The sequence below is a fragment of the Orcinus orca genome, chromosome 2 (assembly GCF_937001465.1).
Source record: "Orcinus orca chromosome 2, mOrcOrc1.1, whole genome shotgun sequence".
NCBI classification, from domain to species: Eukaryota; Metazoa; Chordata; class Mammalia; order Artiodactyla; family Delphinidae; genus Orcinus; species Orcinus orca.
This window is the reverse complement of record NC_064560.1, coordinates 24,843,512-24,855,576: the sequence shown is the minus strand read 5'-3', so window position 1 is coordinate 24,855,576 and position 12,065 is coordinate 24,843,512. Positions and strand designations below refer to the sequence as shown.

Below are 12,065 nucleotides of genomic sequence, written 5' to 3'. Positions count from 1 at the left end.
ACGGACAGCACTGTGTCCTGTTTGTCCCTGTTCTACTGCTTTACGTAAAATGCAGCCTCACAGCCCCAAGACTGAAATGTGCTTAAACTCTAGAGAAGTAATATTTGAATGATCATGTTCAGAGTGATTTCTTTGCTGAACAAAACTAAAACAAAATCGACACCCCAAACCTCTAAACTCCACAGCCTAACCTTTTGGAAAAACAAAGTCTTTTTCGACACGTTCTCTGGATCCATACGGCTGATCAGACTAAGTTCAAAGGCAAGGCCAAAAGAAGAAGAAATTTTAGAAAGGCTCTCAAGAGGCAAATGTCAGTGAGAGCTGTGGTTGTAAAGGGAACTGGATCCCGGGGACATTAAGTTGAAAGCAGCTTTGAAAAACTCAGACATTGCACACTTCAAAGATTTTGGTGACCTTTGAAAGGTCTTAGATTGGGAGCAAATGCCATTCTCACTTTTAACTAAACAGGAGAGAAACCTGGGCAGAAGGGAAATCGAGATCATCAGACAGTCTTCCCCGCTTTCATGTGCTCACAGGGTCTGGAAGGCTGAAGTCAGTCAACCACAGAGCAGAAGTCTTAGAAGGGAGAGAAAAGCCAACACACCAGGATTTGAAACCCCAGGGTTCTGAGCTGGAAACATCTAGCTGGAGGTTCTCAACTGCAAAATCAGGTTCCTCTTGCACCTGTGAATGTCACCCCCTTAAAGGACTATTTTTTTTTGAGGACTTCTGTGTCTCTCCACCTGTCTCTCCAGCCCCAATCCTTCTCTCTCCCCACTACCCTGCTTTAATGTCTTCATTTCACGTGACTTACTACATGATATTTTTCTTTCTTGCCTATCTTCCTCTGCTAGGAAAGAAGCTCTAGAGGAAAGGCACGTATTCTGACCCAGTATACAGTAGGTGCTCCATAAATGCTTTCTCTGTAAACGAACTATAATGGCTCCTATTGTTCCTGGGACTCTGCTTTGGTGGCAATCAGACTTCCCTACGAAGTCTCTGTGAAAACCAGAATGTGTGTAGGAAAGCAGTGAAGCTGGAAAAATCATGGGATGTAAACTTCCTTCTGCCTTTTTTTTTTTTTAAGAAAGTCCATGAGAATCTTAAAATACAGAGGCAGGGATCAGGGAGGGTGGGAACAGTTGAAGTGATCATGGAGAGATTCCAGACAGAATAATTATTTTAATGGAATGATTTAAACCCACAAAGGAATCCGGGAAGACTGTCACTCTCTCCCCCTCACCATGAACTTCTCATAAATATTTAAATTTGACAAAATATGAGTATTCTTTCACTCAACCAGGGTTCTAGTAAACACAGAAGTTAAGTTTTCTGTAATTTGGACTCTAAGCGCTAATCATATGTTCTTTGTACTATTCATCTGAGCTTGGCCAAAGAAGCAGTAAACCATCTTTGGGGTTAATTCTAAGATTATGCAGACTTTATCTATAATCATTGACAACAACCAGACTTAACACCACCATGTTTTACTTCAGCTCATTAAAGTAGATTTTTTTTCCCCCCCGTTAACTCTTCACAATAATGTCCTCAACTCATTTCTCCTTTCCTTTGTTTATGTGGAAAATGGGACCATGAAACATTGTAGAACATGAGGCAGGAGACCAGGTCTAGTTCAGAGGCTGTTACTAAGCCCATATGCCTTTGAGAAAGCACTTGGCTTCCCCGGGCATCAGTTTCCTGAGCTGGAAAATTAGGCTGCGCCAGATGACCTTGAAGATCCCGGAAGACCTTGCTTCCCAGTTCATAGCAGGGTCTTCCTCCTCCTCTCCCACCCCACCTACACCACCCACTCAAGCTTACCTGATTCAACATATTCTTTGACAAGCACAGCACAGTAAGGGTTAACGGCCTCTCCCTGGCACGGCTGGCAGGACCCACAGTCAAAGTTGGACAAACCAATTCGAAGAAACGGTGACATGGCCGCTCCCTGAAAAGCGACAAAAGACAGAAGCTGTTTGGGGGCTGTAAAATATATTATTGTGGGTGTCCCACCCCCACTTAACCAGTGCTTTATCTCTGACAGCCAGAGCCTGAAATGGCTCAACTATCCATTCAAACAAATGTTTTACTTCCCCTTCTGCGCAGTACACTATTGGGCTCACCCCAAACCACAGACTGACGAGCCAAAGAAAGTGGCGTTCAGGACTTCAGCGTTATTGAACCTTGTCAGTTAGACCTAAGCTCCACTCTTAATCGAATGGAGTTTTATTTAATAGTTGCAGAGAGAAGCAGAGGCTTTCCAACATTTTACTTCATCTATCAATATTATTCAAGAAGGTACCCAGGAAACAACACGCAGTAATAAGAAAATGAGTTTACAAACAGTGCGTCTATTTTAGTCACACCAGTTGAACATGACACCACGAAATTCTTACATGGGCTATTTATGTGTGTGATGGAATTGGCTCTAGATATTTATTCAGCAGCTGATCTCTGTTTAGTTGAGACACACATACACACATATACACATAGATATAGATAAATTAAGCTCTTGAATATTACAAACCACTTAAAAACCCTAAATCACTGACCACCGTAAAATACCACTTCATTGTGGAAGGAGAAACAAAGTCCTTCGTAAAAGCCAAAAAAGAACTAATAATTACACTTTCCCGGAGATATCGGTGAAAATCATCGTAGTGTTGGCTACAAATTCCAGAATTTTCCAGTCTGATTCTTCATCTGTTGTTCCTTCCTTGTCTTTGTTTTGTCCATTTACTTCAACCCTTTTTTGAACCTACTTTTCCATGAGGTTCCATGAATCTGAAACTATTGCCTGGTATTCAGTGATAGAGTTACGTCTTTGCTTCCTCTTTCTCTTGAACCAGTTTTACCTCACGAATTTTCCCCTTCTTACGCAAGCCAAAGATATCAAGAAGAAAGCATTAGCCATCTTTTCTACCTTTTTGTGAAGGAAGAAAACTACTCAGAGTAACAGGATCCCAGGTGTGAGAATCAACGACACAACTGGAAATCTTGGGCCCATAACCCTGAATCCGACAGAGCCATAAAAGATTGCCAGTCCTCTGGAATGCCGGCAGCCTGGGTATTTTTTGAACAAACAGAGAGACAAATTAGGGGCTCTTGATCACTGCTGTTAATTTCATGGAGGTTAAGAGAGTCCCAATTTCCTGCAATTCAGCAGGTTTAACTAAAGGAGATGGTTATGGAATCACCATGATTTGTCAGGAGTTCTTAGCCTTGGAAACACATTCTGTATTTGTCACTCTGCTGAATTAGCAGCTAGATGACTTCCAGATTTGTTTTTAGGGGGCCGCCTTCCCCCTCTGAGCTTAGAACTCTTGGGCAGAAGCCTGGCTAAGAACTGAGAATTCTCCAGAGAAAACGTTGAGACCCCCATTCCTGGACCACGTAGATCTTTCAGACTAATCTATATTCCTCCACTAATCAGGAACAATCACCAAGAAGCAGCATCATTTATGCGAGTATTTACCACGTGTGGACTTTCTGAAGATTTCCTTAACACAAGTGAAGGTAAGTAATTAATTCTGACTTGAGCCTCGAGGGATCACTGACTCATAAAGTCCGAGTTACAACCACTCTGACCTTTACTGATGGATGTGTCACTCTGCTATTTCCAGGCTGGGTTCAGAATTAGGCAACAGCAGCTCAACATGCACCTGGGAAAATCTGTCTGGGGAACAGACTGAAAAGTCTAGTGTCCCCAGGGGTTCTATCACAGTAAGGAACAGAGTTACTGCAAAACCCCCTCCCCCAACAGGGCTGGCTTAGACATCAACTGACTTCCTATCCACAGCCATCCTGATTCCCTTGCCAGTTCACCAGACTCGCCTTCCCTATCCCCTCACCCAATAGCATTTTGATGATCTGCCCAATGCATGCATCTGTCTGGTAGCCAAGCCACTGTCTTTCTAAAGGTCTAGTCACAGTGACATTTTGACATTTAGAAAGCAGAACTGGCATCTGTGTGTTTAACCTCACACGTTGTTCAATAAAGCCTCAAGCTCAGGGGGTGCCTTTTTAAGGCAAAAGGTAGCATTTTATTGCTGAGCTGCCCAGAATCTTTTCCCCTTCTGTAACAGTCATAGGCAATCATCATGAAATGAAGAAAATACACAAAATTGGTAAAACACTCCTCATAGTTCCACCAACAGAAGCAAATCACGGTTACTACTTTAATGGATTTTCTCTAGTCTATGGTTTTGTTTTATATGCTGTGCTCATACTGTGTGTATGAGATTGTATCTGACTTTTACCAAAAAAATTTACTAAAAATTTACCAAAAAAATTTACTTTTACTAACTTTTACCAAAAAAATTGTCCAAGCTACTATGTCATCTCTGTAAGCATCCTTTTAATTCTTACATGACAGCCCACTGAGGGACAGCTCCATTATCTGCTTTACTGAAGTCTTATAGTTCCACATTTAGATTGTGTCCAGTTTTTCCATAATAGAAATAATGCTGTGATGAGCTCCTTTTACATTTTTTTTTAATTTAGGAAGAACGCATCAAACTAGATCACCAGAGAATTCCAGTATTACTACATCAAACAATATCACTATGTGTAAGGTCATACACACTTAAAGAAAATAACAAAATGCAAAGGCAGAGACTTAAGGAAAATATCTACGGTAAATGCAACAGAAAATAAGTTAGCATCATTCTTATATAATAAGCATACACAAATGTGTAGGAAAAAAAAAAACCCCCAAACCACTACCCATGACCCAACTAAATAACTGGCAATGACACAAACTACACAAAATACAAAAAACATACTTGTAACTAGTTTGTAGGAAAATGTTCAGCCTTGTGAGCAATTTAAGATGTACAAAACAAAGCAGGATACTATATAATTGCATTAATATGACATTCTTGAAAAGACAAAACTATATGGAGAAAAGAAGCAGTGGTTACCAGTGGTTTGGGTAGGGAACAGGGTATGATTATAAAAGGGTGACACGAGCAGGTTCTGGGGGAAGATCCAACTGTTCTAGAGCCGGATTGTGGTGGTAGTCACAGAAATCTAGACTTAAATTCACAGAAGGATGCACCCAAAACAAAGGTCAGTTTTGCCATACGATAATTTAAAAGCCAAAATTAAGAAATATGCCACTGGCATTTCAAGGCATAGATTATAAATTCAGAGGTTATATAAAGAATATACATTAGGAAACTGAGAATTCATATAATAAAATATTAAACTAAAATCTGAAGTAAGCCAGCATAGTTTCAGTTTACTAAAGGGAAATGGTTAGAGCCTTAAGAAAACATCTTTTACTCTGTAGTATTTAAGGTTTCCTGAAATTTTGCATTTTGGTGCAAATAGCTGAGAAAAAAATAACATTGGAACTTGATAATGCATTTTCTTTGAGGATCCATTAATATTCAATTCAATTTAATAATATCATTTTATAATAATAAAATATTATAAAAATAATTTTATTATATTTTATATTAATAATATCAATATAATTATTAATATTAATATAATAATAAATATTATTATTATTTTAAAACAATAATATTATTTTACCTGTGCAATTAGCAAATATTTTAGAAATGCTCTTACCTAACAATGGCAAGGACAACATGCATCATACACTTCCATACAATGCTGTGTGAGCGTAAATTTGTTGAACACTCATGTGTGTATGTATCAATATATGTATATGTATGTATATACATGCAAATCTCAAGAGCCTAGAGGATGCGTAACACGCACATGAGGATGAAATTAACATAACAGATTTTTGTGGGCTGGTTTTTTGTGCGCAGAGCTGATGGTAGAGGAGAAGGGGTGCTAAAATAGAAAGGAAAATTACTTGGGTACAGAAATACACGCACTGGAATCGCATCTCTCAGGACTGTCTTCCCCCAGTCTCTCTGTGGAGTGTGGATTTCATAATCTCTTTCTTGCCAATCACAGTAGCCTCGCTCTCTACAGCAAACAATGTGTGCAGTAAGACTGACTGGCCAGCTTACTGGCCACACGGGTCCCTCTACGGACCACTCGTCCGAGGAATAAAAGCACACATCCAGTCTCTCCTGGACAGCTCCCGGGGACCCCCCCAACCTGCCAGGTGCGAAAGGAACTCACTGTCTTGCCTTTGGAATCTTCCTCTTCTTCTGTTTTACCAGCTCAGTGACTGGGACCATGACTCCCAGCCTAGCACCCTGCTTAGACATCACCCTTTCTCTCATCCACCGCAACCAACCTGTCCTTCTCCTTCCCCATCTCCTCTCCTCCTTCCCTGGGGTCTTGGCGGGATTCTGCATCATCCCTCGTTGGACCCATCATAGCAGCTTACCTGTCTCTCTCCCTAGTCCTATCACCTCTCACTCCCAGTCCCAAAGGATCTTCCCTAGGATCAATGCAGAGCCACTGCCATTTCTTCAACTTGTCATGCTGTTTCGGAGCTCTAGGCTCTTAGCCATACTGCCTCCTCTCCCTGGACCGCCTTCCTATCTCACTCCAGCCTCCATCTGCCCCACCCCCGCTTCCTCATCTTTCAAGCTCCCGCTCAGTCTGTACCTCCTCTGTGAAGCTCTTCTTCCCTCACCTCCATCAGCCTCCCTCGACACATGTTGGTGGAATTTACTCAGCGCTCGCCCAGCCCCCCATAGCTCCCCGGGTACCCTGCGAGACAGCACCTGTCATATTTGTTCACCTCACCTTTGCCTTTCAAAAGTCTGAGTGGGGTAGATCCCGTACCTCCCATTCTCTGTCTTTGTCTTCAGCTCTTAGCCCCCAAATTTGGGGGACATAGTAAGGTCCCACCAGGATTTCTCCTACATAATCCTTGAAGAGGGTGGGATCTACTCATATCCCCAGAAGACGGGTGGGACTCAACCTATAGAAGTCCCTCTGGTTTCATCTGCAGCATATCTAGCAAAAACCCTCCAGAGTGAGTGCATGCAGGTGCCTTACTTACTGGACTCTAGCTGTGATGAGGGGTCTCCTCTATTACCACGTTCCTCTGGGGAATGTGGGGCTGGGGAGGAGACCAAATGCTCACACAGCCGTATTTCCCTATAATGCTTTATTCAATGTATTAGTTCCTGTTGGTCTTCCCAAACAAGACTTTGGGCTCTGAGAGCAGAGACCGTATCTTAATCATCTATGTACCTCCTGGGTCAATCCCTCTGTCTGATATCGAGCTGATGCTCAATGCCTTTTTGCTAAGAAACTTAATTTTCAAAAGCAACATTTTACATCATCTTTTAATCTTCATGCATTTCTTTTACCTGAAAGGGTATTCTATGGTCCGATTAGGTAGCAGACAGTTACAGAGGAAATCAATACAAAGGAAACGTCCCAGGCATTGTTACTGGCAGAGAATCGATGCCATTATGAGCTCAACTGCAGGAATTATTTAACCTCTCTGCTTTCTCATTTGGAAAATGGTGATAATACTATTACTTGTCTCAAAGGGCTATGAGGATGAAATGGGAAAACACATGGAGGTGCTTAGAACAGGGCTGTCACACAGTAAACTCTCAAAGTAATGTTAGTTATTATTATTATTCCAACTGATATACTTTCTAGTGTACTTTATGGTCATTATTAGTATATAGCAAAAAAGGGTAGGAAGAGAATGGAAAGAGTCTTTTAGGAGCATATCTGGGCTGAATTAAGTGACCTTCCTCTGTGCTCTGCCACCGAGCTCCCATAAAACCCCTCACGTATCTCTCCTATAGCACTTATTTTCCCCTAATGGAGTCATCACGATGCTGGCACTCATCACGATGAACTCTCAGTGTGTCCATCCAATCTTCTGCGCTTCTGCCATCCCAACTGCGAAATACCATCCTAATGTGTACTTTAAATTTGTGGAGGACCTTTACTCTTACAGCTCAATGTTTTCACCTTTAAGTGTGATCTCATTTCTCTTCGGCAGGTAGTGACAATGCAGGGAGATGATCAAGAATCGCTGCTCAGGGGCACGCTTGAGGTCATATGCCAGTAAGTACTGAATGGAGAATTCTGGTCTCTTGCCTCCCTGATGCTGACTGACCTACTTATCCAGATGGACTCACCTGCCACAATTCAAAGCCACCAAATACTTTCACGGTGACCTGAAGGGTTGCCACCACCTAACAAAAGCGGATGGGGGAAATTCCATAGAAACAGAAAGCAAGAGAAGAAGTTCTCTATACTCTCATCAGCTAAAACGTATCACGACTCCTCTTCCTCTGCAGCAAGTGAACTAAGAATGAGCATACTTCTTTATTTTAAAAAAATCTGGATGTCACTTTTATTGCTATAATTTAGCTGGCGGTGTCTTAGGGACACAGGGAGAGTCTCAAAGAAATATCAAATCTTTACCATATAGAAAACACAAATGAATCAACAGTAAGCTTGGGGATGAGGGGAAAAAACATTCAATGAGTTCCAAACACATCAGCTTAGCCAAAATTTGGTCAATTAAACATCAGGCAAATTTTGGCAAATTAAGTTTATAGCTTTCAATTTAAGAGATAGAAAGGTTTCTCAGGTAAAAGTGGCAACTGAATAAAATGACTTACTGCTGTAGAAAAAAGCTATAATAAAAAAATTAATTTGCCTTGCAATGTGCATGGAAGAAAGACTAACTAGTTGGGAAGTGTTTTATCCCCTTGCTAAGATGTCTACAAAGTAGTACAATAAAAAGAGTCAGACTAAATATTAGCCTCTCGCCCCTAAATATGGTCTCAAAAGTGAATTAAAATAATAAGTGTGAAATGAAGATAATATTTTAAAATAACCCTGACCATACATGCTACATGACAAAAGGAAAGAGGCCTAACCTTCAACGAGTAAGGAAGGGGGATTTGTGACAGAGCTAGTCATGCCCTCCTACCTGCGAACGTTAACAAGACTCCCCCCAACCCCAGTTATGGACTGAATTGTGTCCCCAGCAATTCATATGTTCAGGCCATAAGCCCCCATGGGACTGTATTTGGAGGTGGAGCCTTTAGGGAGATAATTACGGTTAAATGAGGTCATAAGGGTGGGGCCCTGATCCATTAGGACAGTGTCCTTACAAGAAGAGAAAGAGACACCAGAGCTCTCTTTCTTTCTTTGCCACATGAAGACACAGTGGGAAGATGCCATCGACACACCTGGAAGAGGGCTTTCACCAGAAGCCAGCCTTGAAGGCACCTTGATCTCAGCCTCCAGAACAGGGAGAAAATAAACCCCTGTCATTTAAACCCCTCAGTCTGTGGTACTCTGTTCTGGCAGCCCGAGCAGACTAATAGAACATATCCCTTCTCCCACCAAAAAAAAAAAAAAAGTGTAGAAATAAAACAAATATTGAAATATAGGAAAGAAGGAACCTGTGATGGCATTATTAATATTCTGACACTAATTTTAATGGGTGACATGAATAGACAGTCCCACGAAAACACAGCTCTGATCACATTACACAAATACTCAACTGTCCACATCCTTGCTGAATTAAACCATGATTCAATCTGTTAGTTAAAAGCCCCCATGTGTTGGCATCAACGTACTGACCGCACACCACACGACTCAGCCTGTTTTCTGAATACACCCCGGCAGTCCATCTCGACGGCTGTTTACACCTTCCTTCTGCTTGGATGCTCTACCAGCTCCACGCGTACACGGTTGCCACCCCTCAATCTTTCTCATCTTTCAAGGACTTCATTTCTGTACTACTTCATCCAGAAATCCTTTCCTGCTCCCCGTGAGAAGAGGAACAATTTATCTGACAGATGAGTTTTAGAAGAATAAACTATGCTTGCCCAGTCCAGCCCCCTCCTCTCTTTTGGGGGGATCTACCGACTTTCAGAGCCCATGTTTCTCCACTCCCCTCTGCCACGCCATAAGCAGGGCGGGGCTCATCTGCCAGTCCTGGGAGGCCAGCCTTTGTGCAGTACTGCCTATGACACTGTGAACAACGACCAATGGATTTGCTTGGACACTTTGGCCATACCCACCAATCCAGCCTTTATCACTAGTCAAGTTGATCTTTTTCTTCTTCATCTCCCTGACTCCTGATCTATCTGTCCATTTGTTCCAAGCACACGCATAGCCTAGACGGTTATTTATTAGGTCTCCTACGGTTCACAAAACTTTGCAAAAAGCTTTCCATAGCTTGTGTTATTCAACCTTCTCACCAAGCCCGTGAGATAGGTATAATGAGCTCCATTCTACAGATAAGAAAGCTGAGGCCTAAGTGGGTAAGCAGCCTGCTGAAGGTCACACAGCTAGTAAGCAACTGAACCTGTATTCCAGCCTTGGTTGCTAAGTACCTCCACTCAAACTAGTCAATGACTCCTTGTTAGAAAATGGCTTTTAAGGTTAGGCCAGGGAGGAAGTGAAAGCATGGAGAGTTCCCCATGATTGTTTCCATCTGTTCAACCAGTTCCTAATTAGCAAGGAGCCATGACAGCTGTCAGACAGCCTTTCCCAGCAGCCTCTGTACTGCCTACTTGCCCAGTTACCTTGGGTACCAATTTGACGTTTCTTTTTGTCAGAACCTGTGGTTTAATGATCTTTCTACTGCATGGCTATAATTTGAAGAGTTAAAAAGTGGGTAATATAAACGGAGTTGAAGTTTCTTGGAAGAGCTTAAGCTCTCTTTCAGAAGTGAGGTCAAAGCTGCTGACCTGGGTAATTCTCCCAGGTGGTCATAAGTGGGTACTGTCCACCTCTGCGCCTTCTCCATTCATGCCTTTACTGGTGGCTGGCTGGTATCAGTTAGGATTCCCGGGGCCAAAGTCTAGAGCAGACAGAGCTCACTGCTTTGTACAAAGTCGGTCTCCTCGGCACTACTTTCTACCCAGGGTAGGGTAACCACTTACCGAGGCCAAAGATGCTGCCTGGTACAGGAAGCAAATTTAATGATGGATCTGTTCACTGCGTCAAATTTTACTCTTAAAAGACACTCTTCACCACACAAAAAAAGGAGACTATGTGAAATGATGGATATGTTAATGTTTGATTGTGGTGATTATTTCAGTGTATACGTTTATCAAGTCATCCGATCGTACACCTTAAATATATATCCAACTTTTAATTGTCAATTATATCTCAATAAAGTTGGGGGGGAAAGAGACAATTTTCTCAGTGACTCTACCATCATATTAACTCAGTAGCTCTAATGAGACACAGGATACTCTGGAATCTTCCTAATGCATCAGAGGAAGAGTTCTGCCTGTCAGGTGTTCAGGTAGGAAAAACACCCCACCTGAATAGATGTGGGACGTCCAATCAGAGGCAGGGCCCAGTGTGCCCCGGTCAAAGGACATCTTTTTTTTTTTGCGGTACGCGGGCTTCTCACTGCTGTGGCCTCTCCCGTTGCGGAGCACAGGCTCCGGACGCGCAGGCTCAGCGGCCATGGCTCACGGGCCCAGCCGCTCCGCGGCATGTGGGATCTTCCCGGACCGGGGCACGAACCCGCATCCCCTGCATCGGCAGGCGGACTCTCAACCACTGCGCCACCAGGGAAGCTCCCAAAGGACATCTTGACTGAGACGGTCAAGTTGAAGTCCCTGGCCACATGGTCCCTTTTCCCTGGCCTGGCATGGCAGTATACCATCAGGAAGGAGAGGACACAGGCAGGAGCTCACAGGTGTGTCAACGAGAGGGCCATGGTACAAACGCCAGCTTTCCCCAACTGCATAGTCATAGACCAGTGACCTAATCTCTGTGCGACTATGTTTCTATTTCTGCAACATGGGGAAAATAACAGACCCACTTCACAGAGTTGTCGGGAGGATTAAATGAATTAACCATTGAATGAAACGCTTACAACAGTGTTTGGTGGAAAAGGTAGCTATAACATTATAGGACTTTTCCAAAGTAACGGCGGAAATTCTCCCTGATGAAATTAACTACCGATGATGATGGTGATGGTGATGGTGATGGTGATGGTGATGGTGATGGTGATGGTGATGGTGATGGTGATGACGACGACGGACTCAGTGGATTATCTGACATGGCCTAGAACTCACCTAAACTATTGGTTAAGGAAATGAAGTGACATGTACATTTGTTTTTTGCCATCGCTCACTAAGTATCTGCTAAACCTGCCTCCTAGGTATAAAGCC

The 12,065-nt window shown here is 42.7% G+C and overlaps 1 protein-coding gene across 6 annotated transcripts in view; it reads right to left on the bottom strand.

Annotated features, from left to right (window-relative positions):
- PRKCQ (protein kinase C theta) overlaps positions 1-12,065 on the bottom strand; it is a 158,255-nt gene that overhangs the window by 107,112 nt on the left and 39,078 nt on the right. For 5 of the 6 annotated variants that reach the window (XM_049704793.1, XM_049704779.1, XM_049704775.1 and 2 more), the window contains exon 2: positions 1,822-1,948. In XM_049704793.1, coding sequence (XP_049560750.1) covers positions 1,822-1,833 — 12 coding nt within the window. In that variant the 5' untranslated portion in view covers positions 1,834-1,948. Of the gene's footprint in view, positions 1-1,821; positions 1,949-12,065 lie in introns of those variants that run through there. The other variant, XM_033409110.2, reaches the window with a different exon arrangement.